The sequence below is a fragment of the Lissotriton vulgaris genome, chromosome 6 (genome assembly GCF_964263255.1).
Source record: "Lissotriton vulgaris chromosome 6, aLisVul1.2, whole genome shotgun sequence".
NCBI classification, from domain to species: Eukaryota; Metazoa; Chordata; class Amphibia; order Caudata; family Salamandridae; genus Lissotriton; species Lissotriton vulgaris.
This window is the reverse complement of record NC_141694.1, coordinates 1,333,197,917-1,333,216,735: the sequence shown is the minus strand read 5'-3', so window position 1 is coordinate 1,333,216,735 and position 18,819 is coordinate 1,333,197,917. Positions and strand designations below refer to the sequence as shown.

General features: G+C 42.0%; 1 protein-coding gene across 2 annotated transcripts in view; it reads left to right on the top strand.

The window, feature by feature from the left end:
• Positions 1 to 18,819, top strand: part of ZC3H6 (zinc finger CCCH-type containing 6) — a 361,631-nt gene that overhangs the window by 145,384 nt on the left and 197,428 nt on the right. For both annotated transcript variants that reach the window (XM_086927473.1, XM_086927474.1), the window contains 2 exons: positions 8,888 to 9,004; positions 9,098 to 9,209. In XM_086927473.1, the coding sequence (XP_086783599.1) occupies positions 8,888 to 9,004; positions 9,098 to 9,209 (229 nt within the window). The remainder of the gene's footprint in view (positions 1 to 8,887; positions 9,005 to 9,097; positions 9,210 to 18,819) is intronic.

Genomic DNA, 18,819 nt, shown 5'->3' with positions numbered 1-18,819 from the left:
CTAGAACACCAGTTGGCCTGCAGATATTGATGAACGTTTTTGGCGAATACATGTCTTCTAAAAAGTGGTCCTAAAAAAAATAAAACTTTTACCATTGTCTGTGGCCTAAAGCGGAAACCATGCAGAACTTTTTTTTGTTGATAATACTTCTATAGTCTCAGTTAATTCCTTTTGCTATTTGGGTATTTTACTCGCAAAAAATGGCTCATGGACACAGCATGTACTGAACACCATAGCCAAAATTAGTAGGGTATCCCAGGGGATTTTTAAGTTTGCTTGCAAACTGAGTAGCAGACCCATTAGGGAAATTGTAGCAATATATAAAGCCAAGGGCGTGACTTCTGCTACGTACGGGATGGCCTCTGGGGCCATGCTAATTGTTATACCCTTCAAATTGAGGAAAATAAATGCTTGACACTTTGTGCATCAAATACCATAGTTCATAATGAATTAGGCCTGCAGTTTTTAGAAGATTACCTCTTGGTGAGACCCATGTTATTATGGATATCACTCTGGGCTAAGGAAGAAACCAGTTTTTCTAGAAATATTATGTTCGAGGTATATGTGCTGTAGATGCAGTCTAGTGTTGGGTTTGTATGTTTGCAAGTTGTTTTTGTCTTCAAAGAAGTCTTTCCAGTCTCTGGGTAAGGTGACTTTCTGTAATAGTGTGCATGGTCATCGACTCCATTGTTAGATTGTTTTTTCCGCCATCGGGTTTGGACGTGTATTGCTGCGCTCCGGAATCGTTCCTCCGGTCCCCTTAGTGCGCAATCCACTCTTCCCTCGACTGTATTGTTTCAAACGCGTTTACCGCTTCTCCCCGTTTTGTTCAGTCAATGAAATCTCCATTTCCAATTGTAAAGTTTTGTTGGTGGCCTTCGGGCCTAACCGCGTCGGTCCGGCTCTTCGTCGATGGACCGAACTCCATTTAACTTTTGCCCCCAGTTCCACGCCAAGTACCCGCGATTTGCACCAGGTGTGTCGCCTGTGCTTGTCTCCAGAGCATAGAGAACAACACTGCAATGCGTGCAATTCGTTTCGATCAAAGAAAACTCCGTGATCATCGGGCTTGACGTCTGGAGATGCAGCGCCAGCATATAGACGACATGCCGGATATCTTTGGTGAAAAGGCATATTTAAGAGTGACTCATAATTCCGTTTGATGATCCACACGCAGTATAACAGTTGACAAGACGCATACCTCCCCGGGCACTCTAGTCCCGACATCTGCACAGCTTCCCATACGGTACAACAGTGACCCTCACACGAGCCTCCCCCTCCATCTCCCGCCACTTAACTGGTTCTATTGATTTCCAGGCATCCTGACCAGATCTTCGAATATCGCGACTGAGCGATTTTGTCCTTTTTCTGCTGGACCCCTCAGGACCATCAATTCGTTCCTTCCAGTAAGTTTTGTACCCATACTTATCCCTCCTATCCTTCGCCACGAACAAGGGCCAACCTTGCTCATGTCTCCCCTTCTCCTCCCTCCCCCCCCCCCCCAGACAGTACTCAAGCTCAACTTTCTTGTGTCTTTGCCTCGCATAGACAATTTGACAGTGCCCCACCTGAATCTTTGACAGTGCGCTCTCTCGCATAAGTTGTCTGTTTCCTTCCCCCAGTGGGACTAGCGCTTTACTACACTATGCTTTTCTCTGAGCCTAGTCATGCGGTAATTGCCTGCGGCGTCCTACCCCTCTCTCTTCCCCACCCCCACTTGGGCTCAATTTTAATTAGTTTTTATACTTTCTATTTTTCTACTCTTGGTCCACCTTGTAGTATTCACATGTATACAGAGAGAGAGAGAGAGATATCCTTTTATCCCCAGCACTGCACATAAATCACAGTAACCTGGTCCTGATGATGGCCTAATTACCTTTACAGGCCGGAACGGCGTCGACTTTTACAGTGGAATCTTCGGCGCTCCCCTCAAGGATACCACTATCATTCTTGTATTAATTACCATTTATTGTTCGGGTATCCCAACTCTGTATATTTTATTTTTCACGTGTTCCTTGTTGCACTCCCTCCTATCGCTGTACATACTCCCACATGTGTCACTTGTGCCGTCACAATTGTTCACGAGCACTTGTGCACAGTATCCCACAGGTTACATGTCAATCAATGTAACGCAGTGCCACCCTCCCATACGTTTGATTATATGTAGCTAATATGTCAAATATGTATATTCACTAAAATACAATTTATGTTAAAAAGAAATTTGTCTCCCTGGTTATTTGTCCCCTTTGATTCCATTCTTCGCAACTAATTGTGCTATATGTAACTGACTTTCTGACTAAGGTCGGCACCGAGATGATGATTCTGACGCTCCGCCTGCCAGCTCGGCACCCACCAAATCATACTGTCAAGCCTTCCGGCTCTGGACTGACGCAGCCCAAATCGATTTCAGGCCCGAAACCTTCCGGCTCCAAGCACAAAGTCGGTTTGGAGCGGAAACCTTAGACAGCGAAAAGCAGCAAACAACCTTCGGTGCCGAAATCTTCCACGTCGAAAGGTCATTCCATCTCGACTCCAAAACCTTTGGTGCCCGAAAACCAATGAAGTCCCTTCAGTGCCTTCAGATCCAAAAATAGACATTATACCATCCAAATGGGATCCCAAGCAAAAGAAACTCCGTATTAATCCTGACACAAGACATATTCACGCCAAGACGCCATCCAAGCACAAGCTTCCCGATAACAACAGTAATGATAAAATCCATTTGAAAAAAAAATGATGGTACTAGACCTTTCTGTCCACTACCATCATCTCCTCCTCCCCAACTTTACATCCTTTACACATCACACCTCATCACTCTCCATTATCTCACCAATGGATAATGATCCTGACCTTTACCCTGTCAAGCCATCTCCACCTGATGACAATTTATCTTACCAGGAACTCATTACCAAGGCTGCACAATACCATGGGGTAGAGCTCCACAAAGAATCCTTAGAGGAGGATTTCCTGTTTGAGACTTTAGGATCCAAACACAGGTCGAGCCAGGCACTCCCTATGCTGAAAGGTATGATAAGGCACGCAGACGAAATTATTAAAGACCCTGTACGTGCACGAATCCTCACTCCTAAAGGAGATAAGAAATATAAACCTTCCACAACAAATCCAGTATTTATTAAATGCCAGTTACCACTTGATTCTTTGGTAATATCTAAGACTCGTAAACAACCGAATTCTTAAACCTCAAGGGATGCTCCTCCCCCAGATAAAGAATCAAACCTCATCGATGCTTGTGTAAAACGTGTAGCCGCTCAAGCGGCCAATCAATGGAGCATTGCTAACACGCAGGGCCTTCTAGCCAGACACGATAGGGTGCACTGGGACAAAATGGAGCAATTACTACAATATCTTACAGAGAAGCATAAAGCAAAAGCTCAAGACTTAGTCGAGGAAGGGAAATTAATTGCCAACTTTTAAATAAGTGTGCTCTAGATGCTGCTGACACCATAGCTAGGTAGATAAATACTAGCATCTTACTCAGGCGGCATGGCTGGTTACGAATTTCCGGGTTTGAACCTGAAGTCCAACAAATCGTTTTAAATACACCTTTTGATAAGTAACATCTTTTCGGCCCAGAAGTTGATCAAGCACCCGAGAAAGATGAAAAAGGACACTAAAGTTCAAAATCAATGGGAGCACTTTAGTCTCCTTCAAACAGAGGTTCCTTTTGGCACTCCTTTTACCGGGGAGGGTCCTAGTCAACAGCCTCAGATCAAAACCCTTTGTCCTACAGATCTAACAACTAATACTCTTCTCCAAGAGGATTTTTCAGAGGAAATTATAGGGGATACAGTCCAAAAGGTAGGGGTAAAAACGCCACACCCAGTAACTACTCCTTCCCCTAACAAACAGCGACTTCCCCATGGTTCCCTCTGATTATTCCACACCTGTCTGAGGAAGACTTCAAAACTTTCTCTCCATTTGTGAATCTAGAACTACCGACGAATGGGTGCTTATCATTATCCAACATAATTATTGCATTAAGCTTACCACCAATCCTCCATATATTCCACCTCATTTTAACAAATTGTGACCAGATCACCTCATATTGCTCGAAGAAGAGGTGCAATCTCTATTATTGAAAGGAGCTATAGAACCAGTTCCACTTCAGCACCAAGGGTCAGGGGTCAATTCTCTTTACTTTCTGATCCCCCAAAAAGACGGCACATTAAGACCTATTCTAGATCTCAGAGAGTTGATCCGATACATTCTGTCAGAGCACTTTCACATGGTGACCCTTCAACAAGTACTTCCTCTTTTACAGCAAGGCGATTTTATGTCTACTGTGGATTTAAAGGATGCATATGTTGACATTCCAATTCATCTAGCTCATTGCCAATAACTCAGCTTTGCCATAGCGGGCGAACATTACTAGTTCAAAGAACTTCTGTTAGTAGTCACCACTACTCCCAGAGTGTTTACCAAATGTCTGGCACTTGTAGCAGCTCATCTAAGAAAACAATGTATTCATGTCTTTCCCTCCCTAGACGACCGGCTTATCAAAGCCAGGACTTACCAAAGCTGTCTGTAACACACTTCAATGACAATATACTTACTTTATCAATTGGGCTACACCATCAATGCACAAAAGTCTCACCAGTCTCATGCACTGATGCAGTCTTATCTAGGAGCTACTACCAACTCTCTCAAAGCTCTAGCCTCTCCCAGTATAGCCAGAATTCACAAGATTCAGTCTTTGGTACTACAGTTTCAACTCAATCAAACATTACCAGCCAGAGTTATCATGCAACTGCTGGGAATGATGGCATTGTGCTTCACAACTGTACCCAATGCAAGGCTTCACATGCGTCCCCTACTCGAATGTCTAGTGAGTCAGTAGAATCAATCACAGGGTCAATTAACCAATCTAGTGTTGGTAAGCGGCCGCACCCATTGCTCTCTGTAGTGGTGGAATCCACAAAATGTATCAAAAGGGCAGCCCTTCATAGACCCTATTCCACAGACTGTGCTAACAGCAGGCGCATGTCTCATTGGTTGGGGTGCCCATCTCCAACATTGCACCATGCAGGGTCTGTGGAGCGACAATCACAAAAGTCTCCACATCAACTACTTAGAACTTCTGGCCGTGATCCTACCACTCAAAGCTTTTCAAACTCACCTTACAGGCAAAGTTGTCCTAGTCTGTACAGAAAACATTACAGCAATGTACTATGTACAAAAACGAGGAACACACATTCTCCAACTGTCATGCCTCTCACAAAGCATTTGGAACTTGGCATTCCATCACAAGATCTATCTCCTGGCAGAACCCCTTCCAGGAGTACACAATTAGATTGCCGACCTCCTCAGCAGACAAAGGCAGTATATTCACGAGTGGGAACTTCATCACCAAATTCTTCTTCCTTACTTCTAACACTGGGGATTTCCACAAATAGATTTGTTTGTCACAATAAACAACACAAAATGCTCTAACTTCGCAACCAGGTTTCCACACCCTCTATACAAAGTCAATGCCCTATAGATGAGTTGGTCAGGGATATTTACCTATGCTTTTCCGCCTCTCCCACTACTTCCATTGCTAGTTCGGCAGCTCGGGCAAACATCAATCACACTGATCCTGGTAGCCTCCACATGGGCTTGTCAACCTTGGTACACCCCTCTGTTAGAACTATCAGTGGTTCCCCATCAAAAACTACATCTCTCCTCCAATCTCCTCACTCAGAGCCATGGAGAAATCAACATCCAAATCCCAAGGAGCTCAACCCAGTTATTCGGTTCCTGAAGTTCTAGAGTTAGGTTATTTAAATCTACCACCCTATTTTAAAAGAAGCAAGAACGCCAACTTGCAGAACTTGCTATGCAGCAAAGTGGAAAAGATTTTTGATCTATTGTAATAACAACAAGATCAATCCTCTAGACGCTTCTTTACAAAATATGTTACCTGTTGCATTTACAGCAGACAGAGTTGGCTTACACATCTATTCATTTACACCTTTCAGCAGTGGCTGCATGTTTGCAAAACAGACAGCATTTATCTCTCTTCCAAATCCCAGTAATCAAAGCTTTAATGAAAGGTTTGAAATGAGTTACACCACCAAGAGTTTCATCCGCACCAGTGTGGAATCTTAATATTATCCTTACAAGACTTATGGGTCTACCCCTTGAACCCTTACATAAATGTCCTCTACAGTTTCTCTCATGGAAAGTAGCTTTCCTCATTGCTATCACTTTGTTGAGGAGAGTTGGTGAGCTACAGACTTTAACCCTGGAAGAACATTTTTTCATCTCCACAAGATAGAGTTGTTCTTTGCACCAATCCAAAATTCCTTCTAAAACTGGTTTATGCTTTTCATATTAACCAGTCAGTTGAGTTACCTTTATTTTTTCATCAACTTGATTCTGTGGCAGAAAGAGCTATTTATTGCATTTGTGTTACCTCACAAAGGCTATACCATCTCTAAATCAGGTATGTCACGATTGATTGTAAAATGCATTCAAATATGCTGTGCAGAAGCCAAAAGAACTTTGTTCATAGCCCCTAGAGCGCATCCTACATGAAAGATAGTGGATGCTATGGCCTTTTTAGGCAACATTCCTCTAGCTGACATTTGTAAAGCAGCTACATGGTCTACACCACACACATTTACTAAACACTAATGTGTAGATGGGTTAGCAAGACAACAAGCTAATGTAGGCCAGGCAGTGCTTAAGATACTATTTCAAGCAACTGCAACACCTAGAGGTCAGCCAGCTCGTAGGGAGTATACTGCCTTATAGTCTATGCAATGTATGTGTATCTACAGCACACATGCCTCGAACGGATAATGTTTCTTACTCAGTAAGCATCTGTTCTTGGCATGTACAGCGGTAGATTCACATGCGCTCACCTGGCGCATAAAGCCGCAATGAAATACTTGGTGACATTAGGTGAATCATTTTTGTGCACTTTTTATACTAAATGCTATGAAAATAAGAAAAGCATATTGTAACGGTTAAGGAACAGCGATACATGTAGTTTTATCTTCTTATAATCAGATTCATATAATTTTCTTTAGACCTATTTTATTGACTGCTGCCCAAATGTTATTGATTAAATGCATATATGAACGGTAGGTAATGATTGGTTGTATACTCCATTGTGTTTTATGTACTAAATAATTTGAGAATTTGGATGATGTGACCGGTTTTTTTAATTGCCTGTATTTTTATATTTGTATATGAGTTTTTTTTTTTATCCTTGTAGTTTTATGGTTGTTCTTCTTACAACCGAAAAAAAGTTTATGAATCAAAATTGAATCGAGTACGGCTATCTGGCTGCACAGCTCCAGTGGCTTGCATTCTGACTGGTAGGCCTCTTGCTTGAGACTTATACTAACAGAATCCTGCTTTACCGGCATTAACTCTACAGACTCTTACTCTGAGGCGTCATATTTGAGGAGGTTGGAGTCAAAGGATTAAGCCTCATTTAGTATTACTGCATTTTTCGTATTGTTCTTGGAGCCTATCTATCACCAAAACACATTGTCACCTACCCCCAGCTTTCCTTTTGCTCGGCCTTCTCAGACATGGCAGACGATATTCTACTGGAGAATTCAAATGTTTGGAAATCACAGGCATCACAGCCTTGGGGGACCTACTTCATGCTGGCTATTTGTTGTTTTTTTCCACTAGTAGACCAATTTCAACAGAGTACAGTTCCTGATATACAGATTCCTGGTCCATAGTTTTACATACCCGTCAGGTCCATCACTGATGCAGAACCCAACACACACACCCTCATTCAATCCCAATTGGTGATGGGAAAAGAGAAGGCTTTTTAGATGGCTATGTATTGCTTTTTTTTTTAGCAAATGTAAGCTTGTGTCCCACTTTAGTCAAATGTAATGTTCCTCTTGTATTCTGTTTAAAGCATGTGACTACATGAAAGATTCAGTGCTGGAGAAGAAATTAGTTACGTACCTCTATCTTGCATTTTGTCAGCATTGGTATCTTTGATATATTCTCAGGTGTGACCCTCCCTCCTCCATGGGCAAAGGCTCATTCCTGCTATAAGTACTCCTCACATTTTCTCTATGAAATCTGAGCTGTGAGGGCCGCCAGTGGAGTAGAAGAGCTAAGTACTACTATCGCATTAGCTCAGGTCTTGGCTCTTTCAAATGAGGTGCGTGTTGCTGCTAAAGAAAAACTGTTGCTGAGGCCTTTTGCAATTTAAACACTGTTGACTGCTATTTAAATCTACAGGGGATTAACAGCTTAGCAATGGTGAATATGTCTAGCACATGAACGCTGAAGAAATGGAGTTACAGGTAAGTAATTTATCCCTCATGTTAGCTTTAGTATTCGAAGATGTCCTCCAGTCTGAGAACTCATTGGTTGAAGTTGACAATCCCAGAAAGAGATGATTATGCTGTTATGATACATGTAATTCCTTTCATTTTGTGTGTGTGTATATATATATATATATATATATATATATATATATATATATATATAATTGCTATAGAAAATATTTGTTAAAAGATAGATGTGTTATAGAAACCAGGGTGAAAACTCAAGCTACAGGTAAATAACTTTCCTTCTAATGAACCATCTGTTTTCTTTCTAATACCTGAGCACTCAATGATTTCCTTTTCCACAAAACCATACATTGGTAGGGATAAGGCTATGATTCAATTTATTAATTGAAGAAAAACATGCTTTTCAGGCTAACAGTATTAATTACTCTTATGCCTGCTGTACTTATCTGAATTACTTATAACAAAAGCTGTATGTTATATTAAAAAAATCCAGCAGAAACGAAAACAGCATGCAAAAAATAAAGTCTATTACTTTATCCATACCAATTCAAAATGCTGTCATACAAAACAAGTTTGTGCTTTAAATTTGTTTTTTGTCCTATGAATCTTAGGAAGGTAAACATGTTAAGAAGCGGTTGACTATGAGCCAGGAGTTTATCAATCAGCACACAGTCGAGCACAAAGGAAAGCAAATTTGTAAATACTTTCTTGAGGGACGTTGTATAAAGGTGAGTATGGGATATCTTCATCTTTTTTCTAGTCATATTAAGCACACGTTTTATTTTTCATATTTCATTCCTGCTTTCACTTTGTTTACACAGGGAGATGACTGTAAATTTGATCATGATGCAGAGCCCCAGAAGAAAAAAGAAGTTTGCAAATTTTACATACAAGGGTATTGCTCTAAAGGTGATCACTGCATCTATATGCATCATATCCTTTGTGTCTTTTGTTCTCAGTCATTGTAACCTAATGTTTTAGGACACAGTGTATAACATATTCACGCTGTACACTTCATTTAATTTTTTAGATACCTTCTTTCTTAACCTTTCATTTTTTACATACCTTCTTTCGTTACCTTGGAATCTTTTTCATTTTATAGTTGTTATAAAATATTTCTTTTTATAATAATAGTCATACTGCTGAGCAGTGTCGTGACAGGGACATCATTCACTTTTTCCCCACAAGTGATTCCTACCACCTTCAGGGATCACTTGCTTAACTTCAGGGTCCATTCCCCCCCCCCCCCCTCCCCTCTTTCCCCCTCCCCACACACACACACGCACGCGCACACACACACACACACACACACCCCACTCCCTCTAAAGGATACTAGAGCCTCTTCTGGGTAATCTTCCTCCAAAACTACAATAGTCTCCCCGGTGGAGTGCTCACTAGTGTAAACCTTCCTCTTGGAGTGTAAGGAATCTCCATTTTGATGTCCTGGCTAAAATCTGTCAAAGCATTTACCCCTCTCAAAATGATTTGCCCCCCCTGGGTTCCCTTTTTCCTGCTTTTCAGAAGCAATTTGGGACCCTTTTCCGTGTCAGGAGTATAGGGCCATATGAAGCTTTCTTTTTTAGACTTGTTGGTCTCCTCCTTTCCCTTGTGCAGGCTTGGCCCACTTCTTATTGGACCACCACCCTGGAATGTTTTGGATACTTACCCATCATCAGCTCCCGTTCCTGGTTTTCTGGGATTAGTCTGCTTGGATGCTGGTGTAACTCTGAAGAAATATTACTCGAGATGTGCTCTTTCATAATCAAATTGTATAGCCCACCATACCTGTTCACTGAATTGCCTTTCACCCAGCTTTCCAGTGTTTGAAAGAGAGTCTATAAGTCTGCTGTGACTCTTTGTGGGTGTCCCGGACCAACTTCTGGTACTCTTCAGGTGTGATTCGAAACGTCTGCACTAGGGCATCTTTTATATGTGTGTGAGTCTCCTAGCTCCTCCCCAAGAGTCATCAGTATATGCCTACCCAGTGTAGGTACCAACTCCCACAATAATGCTCCCCAGTGCTGCTTGTCTACCCTGCGCATTCTTAATGCTCTAGCATGAGGTCAACGATTTGTTAATGTCACCCCCATCACAGAGCTATGCACTCTACCCTTTGATAAGCAAGGGTGTGTGATCCCTTTTAGACCCCTCCCCATCGCTGCTGGTACCTTAATTGGACTGTACAAGCCACAATCTGTTCACCCTCTTATCTAAGGCTAGCCTTTTCTCCTCATGGGCTGTAGCTGCCAGTTTGGCCTGAAGCTCCCTTGCTGACTGCTTATCACTGTACCTCATCTGATGGATGAGCAGTGCAGAAGGGTTAGACTGTCAGAGCCTGCATCACTGCCTGCCCTGGAAGATGCTCTAGAGAATCCTTTTGAGGGAGGGTTATTCCCTGCTTAGTCCTTTTTGGGTTTGCTCAACCTCTTCCTCAATAGCGACTGCTCCTGATGTGATGTGATAGGGTGGACTGCAGCCGGAGAGGAGGAGGGTGGGTAGTATAATAAATACAAAAGCAAAGAATAACATGAATAAATAAATAACGACGTACCTGACTCTGCGTCCATTCAGTCTTGCTCCTCTCCAAATCCTCAACTGACACAAACTGCGCAGACTCCCAGCTACCAATCCCAGCGCTTCTCTCATGCTGGGAATACCATTCGACAAGCACTAGGATTGGTCTGAGCGGCCTGGTTTACCGCTCAGACTGTGCCTGGGAGCCTGTGGATTTTCTCCATCTGGCTGTGCAACACAGCTGGGTGGAGAAAGGCTAAGTGCGCATGACAATTTAGCTCGCCTAAGACGGCTGGCCAACCCGTCGTGCGCACGTGTAGTGCCTTTAACTCCTTCGTAGGATGGCCTGCCCCCACAGTGTGAATAAACTACCCAGCAGAGGCAACGGTGAAAATGATAATAAAATTATTTGATCATGATTTTATTTTTCACTGTTGTCTGCTGGGTAGCAACAGTGGGGTGATGCCACAGCTCTTCATCCTCCTCTGACGTGGGCTGTAGCTGGTTGGTCTCTTTCCAGACTCGGGCTTTTTTGGAAAATTCTCTTTTTAGGATTCCCTGCTCAAATTAAAAAAAAATCCTCAGCTTTGCTAAGCCAAGACTCTTTGTGATCGACAGGTCCACCTCCATCTACCAAAAAAAGGTTAGGGTACAAAATTTGAAATCAGAAATGAATTTGGATTTTTTTTTACAAATGGCCACATTTTTTAAATAGAGATGTGCTGCTAAGCACACATTCTGAATCCCACCTCTGCCACCACTTTACAAAAGTTAATTAGGGTGGATGGTAGTCCACTAAAAGTAATAAAGTCACTAAACTGTAACGTCCGGACAAAGAGTCCAAAAGTGAAAACCAGCGCACCACCCCAGGTAGCTACAGCACAGACTAGACAGGCTTAACTTTGGGGATATATGTTAAGCATTTAGAAGTACCAAAGCAGTTAAACAGTAAAAACAAAATACATTAAAAACATCACTACAATTTTTAAAAGATTTAATATGCTAAATGACCCCAGTATTTCTTATTTAACAACATATGAAATTGACATTGTTTTCATTCTTAATTTTGTGGTTCTGAACGGAGGCGCTATAAACTGTTCATCTAAAGCTCCAGATCATTGATATTGTGTTAAATGTACCCTTGAAGAAGCGTTTTTCAAACCCGAAATGCATTGGGTCGTTTTTTTGTTTTCAAATTGTTAGCACTATCAGATGTTGCCCACAGAGATTGTACTTATGGTTTGTTATTAAGATTGATTTCCATAAAAAAAAATTGCAACACACATTCATGGAAAAAAGAAATATACTTTGTAAACTTGTTTTGGTCTTTAAGTTTTATTACATGTATGAACATTTTGTAATAAAGATAAAAATATTAGAAACCTTAGGGGCGTAAGCTGTGCACTGCGCAGGTTTGGATTCTTCCGTTTCGTCACATATGTAACTCGTGCACAGGTGTTTGGGCTATACCCCATCACGCAGTAGTACGCCAAATACATAAGCATTCAACTCAACTGCAGAGTACCATTTTCACATTAAACAAGGTGTGCAGGTCGAATACACTTACAGGGTTGTCTTACCTTAAGCTCCCACCTTTGACCAGCACCCCCCATCAAACATGTCCTTCGAGGAGATAGCGGACTTCACCACTAACCAAGTAGAAACAAAAGCATACTCAGCAGAGGATGCTGAGTCAATTTATTCCTTGATAGAGGAAGCCCGTACGTTCAGCACCACCGCCGGAACTACTACCCAACTACTACGTCAACTTGAATACACTATGCGCAGAGAAATCAACCATCTTCATGCTACAACATTGATTGAATATCACAAAGTTAAACGCATACTGAGGGAATTAAGCGGCGTTTTTCTGTGGTCATTTAGACCTCTAATATTCCAGGTAGCACAGGTTAAGACCGTAATGTTACCAGTTGAAAAACATGCAGACAGTGCTGTCGAAGGGTTTGTGGTCTGTTAACCGATGTCATACGTTGGGAGCAGTTTGAGCAGATGTGTATGATGGTGGTAAAGGCAAATGCGGTACATTTCTGCATTTCTTGTGTTGTGAGTGAAATGTTCTGTGCTTTCATCCATATCTAGTCAATTTGCGGAAATAGATAACAACAACAGTGCTTTTTCCATCCCCCCACCGACAACAACCCCCCAATTAGATTTTTCTAAGAGCCTACCATTTACCCTCAACCAAGCAGTAACGCTAAAGAGCCCCTAGGCAGCAAGGGAATTATCCCGGGGGAACTAGGTTTTGCCAGCGAACGACCCTGCCAGTTACGGCTGGGTGGCCAAGTCATGGTTTGTTTCGGTTTGTGATTACAGCTCATCGATATATATATATACACAACGATAAATACGATATATATATATATATATATATATATATATAACAACACAATGGGTCCTTGCTCCCTCGTCAGGTGGCGCATAAATACGATATATATATATATATATATATGCAGAGACGCAACTTTACACTCACAAAAGTTGACTCGAGCCCAGGTCCTTGATAGCGTGTTATTTATTCACACACAGAGTGCCAAACAACACCCGACGCGTTTCGGTGCAGCCGCACCTTGGTCACGGGTAACGGTGTTTACAAACAGTTTCATTTTTAAAGTAAAAGAAAATATAAACATAAGCGTAGGACTACACGTCCTCACATCAGTGTTAGTACAACCCCAGTTGTGGCGGCCATATTTGAATGGGTAATTGGACACAAATAACGTATACATTTGTACATTTATACAGAAATACTGTGTAAGGACCATACTTGGTGTAACGTATAAATCATTATGTTACAAATTAATCAAAGGTGAAACCCTTTTAAAACGAAAAGAGTAACTAAACGTTTCTCAATTATTTTCTGTTCAATCATGTTGTCTATTGCCAGGCCAGAGGGACTGCGATGGGGACCTGCTTTGCCCCCAGTTACGCGGGTTTATACCTGGGCTGGTGGGAGGAGCAGGTGGCCAGTAACATCTTGGCCTTTACCCAGAACGTGGTCCTCTGGGCCAGGTATATAGACGACGTGTTTTGTCTGTGGAAGGGCAGTAAAGATGCAGCTTTACAATTTGTCCAGGAACTGAATCTTAATGATTGTAACTTACAATTCACTAGTACCATTGACAAACAGTCAATTGAGTTTCTGGATGTTCTGGTATCAGTCAATAATGGACGACTCATCAGCAAGCTATCAAGGACCTGGGCTCGAGTCAACTTTTGTGAGTGTAAAGTTGCGTCTCTGCATTTTTCGAGGATCGCCTCCTCACTCGAGCCCGCCGCCGTGTGTGGCCGGGAGACTGGCGAACTGTTTTGGATTCAACCTATTCTTCGGAAAAAGTCTCCCTGCTCACCCGCCTGCAACGGACGTTGAGAACACCAAGACACGTGATTGATATCTTCCTGGTCTGGACGCACCTGAGTCTCCCCGTGTAACGGGTCCCGAACCGGTCGGCTGACTGGTTTACATCTCTGGGCTTGGAGACAGCGTCCGGACACAGAGGCGATTGCACTACGTGAGTAAGATCTTCAACTTTGCAGCGGGAGGCGGAAACCACTGCGGCTGCCGGCGCGGCTGCACAGTGGAAAGCGTGAAACAGTCAGGGATTTGGCTGTGGCATCTCACGAACAGTGAGAAATACTAAACGACATGGATTTGTCAACTCGACAAGCTTCGAGGCGGGAGGCAGCGGAGACGCTGTTTGTCCCGTTTTCTGGAGATTCGACTGCGAGTGCAGCAGGGAATACTATGGCTCGTGATAAAATAACCAAAAAGGAACTTTGGGACAAACTGTGGAAAAGCGCAAAGATGGAGCAGGTAAAGTGGTGGGAGGCCACCACTTTACAAAAATACGTTGATTGTAAACGAGTACCGCGTGGTTTGCGCATATTCATAACTCCCACGTTCTCTGACCCAGACCCTGAACTCATAGAGGAGTGGGTAGAAAATAATCACAACTGCTCAACAATAATGTTGAAATTACTCATCAAGTACGCACAAAAGGACACTTTGAGGCTGTCAGAAGAAATAGAGCGGATTACAGCAGAGCTAAAGGGGCAATACACTGAGAGTGAATTTGAAATAGAAATGAAAAAGATGACATCAAGACTTCAAAAAGCGGAGGAAGAAATCAAATTAAAGAAACAAAGCAAATTCCACCGCGACCAGTTGGATTATGAGAGAGGCCAGATTTTCACTTTTGGTAGAAAATTTGACCAACTGAGAGAATTAAATAAAAAATTACAAAAAACCCCCGAAAAACAACAACCTGTTCAAATAGACCAATCAGGGTCTACCCCTGATGCAAACATGGGGACCGTTGATGGGACAGCTCCGTCTACAAGTGGCGAATCAACAACCACAGAAGGAGTAAAAAACAATATTTTAATCGAATTCTCTCTGCTGGCACAAGGGAGACAAGGGCTGGCCAGCCCCGGACCCGGACCTGCAGAGTCTCCAAATCCAGGTCGTGGAAGAGGCGCCAAAGGCGGAAGCAAGAGAGGCGCCAAAAGACAGGGATTGATAGATGCCTTCGTGGGAGTAACAACAAGAGGCAAGATGGCGAAGAAATGATGGACACCCACACAGTGGTAAATCTATCTAATTTGATTTTAACTTCTGACCAAATTGAAGTCTTATCTTTGGGATTGACATTCTGTCCTTCCAGTCATTTTAACTACATTGACGGAAGAATTGACTTATTTCATTTTGTACGTAAATTGAAATTAAGAAAATGGTTTCAAAACAGGAAATCTGTGGTGGGGGGGACCACTGCTGAGGTTGATACAGGTGTTGCTATTGGTGATATTAGCCTTTTGAAAACCATGAGATGCTTGGGCTCTGATACTGAAACAATCCCAAGCACGTTAGAGTGTTTATCCGAGGAGGAACTAACTTATGACTGCCCTAGCGGCAGTGGATTTAAGCCCAAATCCAGGTTCCTACCTCAAATTCACTGTGATACAATTGATGTATTTGAAAAGGGTGTCATTACTGAGTTTAAAAAGATAAACCAAATCCAAAAACCAACTCATGACAATCTAACTAGGAAACAAAGAAAAGCCATGGTTGATCTTAAAAACAACAACAACATTGTACTAAAAATGTCTGATAAAGGCGGAAATGTTGTGGTGTGGCCAACAGAAATGTACCTTGCTGAAGGCAAAAGACAGCTTGATGACAGGGACAATTATGTAATAAGCTCCAGAGCTGCTTATGAAAGAAATAATCTAGACTACCAGAAACAGTTGCATGAGTGGAAGAGTGAGAAACTTCTATCAGAAGATGAATATAAATTCTTGAAGTGTGACCATCCCAAACTTGCGGTTTTATATCTTTTACCCAAGTTACATAAGAATATCACAATACCCCCAGGGAGACCTATTGTTTCCGCTATGGGCAGCACATATGAGAACTCATCCAAATACATAGACCACTTCTTAAGACCTTATGTTGAACAATTACCGTCGTATCTGCAGGATACACGTGATTTCTTGAGAATTATCGAACCCATACAGTGGGAGGAAGACATGTGGCTCATGACACTAGATGTCAATAGCCTCTATACATGTATACCCCACAATCTGGGTGTGGGCGCGAACCAACATTTCCTTAAGAATAGGGATGTCAAGTATCTGAAGCATACCAATATGCTTTTGTCCATGATGCGTACTTGCCTCTCAAGCAATTATTTTCTGTTCAATCATGTTGTCTATTGCCAGGCCAGAGGGACTGCGATGGGGACCTGCTTTGCCCCCAGTTACGCGGGTTTATACCTGGGCTGGTGGGAGGAGCAGGTGGCCAGTAACATCTTGGCCTTTACCCAGAACGTGGTCCTCTGGGCCAGGTATATAGACGACGTGTTTTGTCTGTGGAAGGGCAGTAAAGATGCAGCTTTACAATTTGTCCAGGAACTGAATCTTAATGATTGTAACTTACAATTCACTAGTACCATTGACAAACAGTCAATTGAGTTTCTGGATGTTCTGGTATCAGTCAATAATGGACGACTCATCAGCAAGCTGTATCGAAAGCCTACAGCAGGCAACAGCTTGTTGCATGCGTCGAGCTGTCACCCCAGAAACTTGATTCACAGCATACCCTTTGGCGAGCTACTGCGCGCAAAGAGGAACTGTGGAACTGATACAGACTTCCACAAAGAAATGGATATCATGAAAAAGAGGTTCAGAGAGAGGGGCTACTCGGCCAAAGTGGTCGAACAAGCCTGTAACAAAGTCAGAGACGTAGAGAGAAGAGATCTTCTCACATCCAAACAACCTAGCGAAAGTGAAGAGGGACCTCTTAGATTTATTACCACGTACTCAGACCAAACATGGCAGGTCAGAAGAAGTCTGAAGAAATTTTGGCATGTACTCCAGCTAGATGAAACACTCAAAAAGGCTGTGGGAAATCAACCCATGATTACCTACAGAAAATGTCCAGCCCTTAAAGACGTGCTATGTAGCAACATGGTAAAGGACAAGGAAGATACCAGGAAGGTAGAAGGTTTCTTTACCTGTCGCTCATGCAAAGCTTGCAAGAACAGTATCAATAGAAAAGAAATAATTTTGTCTAAAAACAACAAACCCTTCAGGATTGCCAAACACTTGACATGCAAATCTGATTACTGTGTCTATGCTTTGCAATGTCCCTGTCCTTTGACATACATTGGCAGCACGATACATCCCTGCAAAAAACGTGTGTTAGAACACATGCGGGCTATAACGAATGAGGACAAAAATTATCCAATTGCCAAACACTTCAAGGACTTGCACGGTAAAAATCTAAGTGTATTCAAGTTTTGTGCATTAGACAGAGTCCCACCGTCAGAACGTGGCGGTGACAGACTGAGACAACTACGCCAGCTTGAATCCAGGTTCATAATAAAATATGACACTGTACATCCGCTGGGGTTGAATAAGGATGAGGAGTTATCAGTTCACCTAATTTAATTAATTAATGAGTCCATGTAATGTATTCACCACACTGATGATACTCCAGTTATGTAATCCCTTAAAAATATGATTCTGAAGCTGTCTTGGATGTTTAACTATTTAAGTATATTTTAAAGTGATCATGTGATTTTTATGTTTGTAGGAGACAGATATGTCGCCACTCAGGGATGACGCTACACCATTGGCTGCTGCTGATTGATTTAATTGGATGGAATTACAGGACTATACATTTTGTATCAAAAAATCTTTTTGGAATTCAACCCGGTGTTGAAATTCCAAGACATTGAGACCAAACTGGAATGATGCGGTCATGCCCACTGGGGCGGAATTGACATGTATTATGCTTTATGCTTTTTGTATCTTATCATTGGTACATTTGCCCACTGGGGCTCAATTTTGAGAAACGTTTAGTTACTCTTTTCGTTTTAAAAGGGTTTCACCTTTGATTAATTTGTAACATAATGATTTATACGTTACACCAAGTATGGTCCTTACACAGTATTTCTGTATAAATGTACAAATGTATACGTTATTTGTGTCCAATTACCCATTCAAATATGGCCGCCACAACTGGGGTTGTACTAACACTGATGTGAGGACGTGTAGTCCTACGCTTATGTTTATATTTTCTTTTACTTTAAAAATGAAACTGTTTGTAAACACCGTTACCCGTGACCAAGGTGCGGCTGCACCGAAACGCGTCGGGTGTTGTTTGGCACTCTGTGTGTGAATAAATAACACGCTATCAAGGACCTGGGCTCGAGTCAACTTTTGTGAGTGTAAAGTTGCGTCTCTGCATTTTTCGAGGATCGCCTCCTCACTCGAGCCCGCCGCCGTGTGTGGCCGGGAGACTGGCGAACTGTTTTGGATTCATATATATATATATATATATATATATATATATATATATATATATATATATATATATATATATATATATATATATATATATATATATATATATATATATATATATATATATATATATATATATATATATATATATATATATATATATATATATACAACACAATGGATCCTTGCTCCCTCGTCAGGTGGC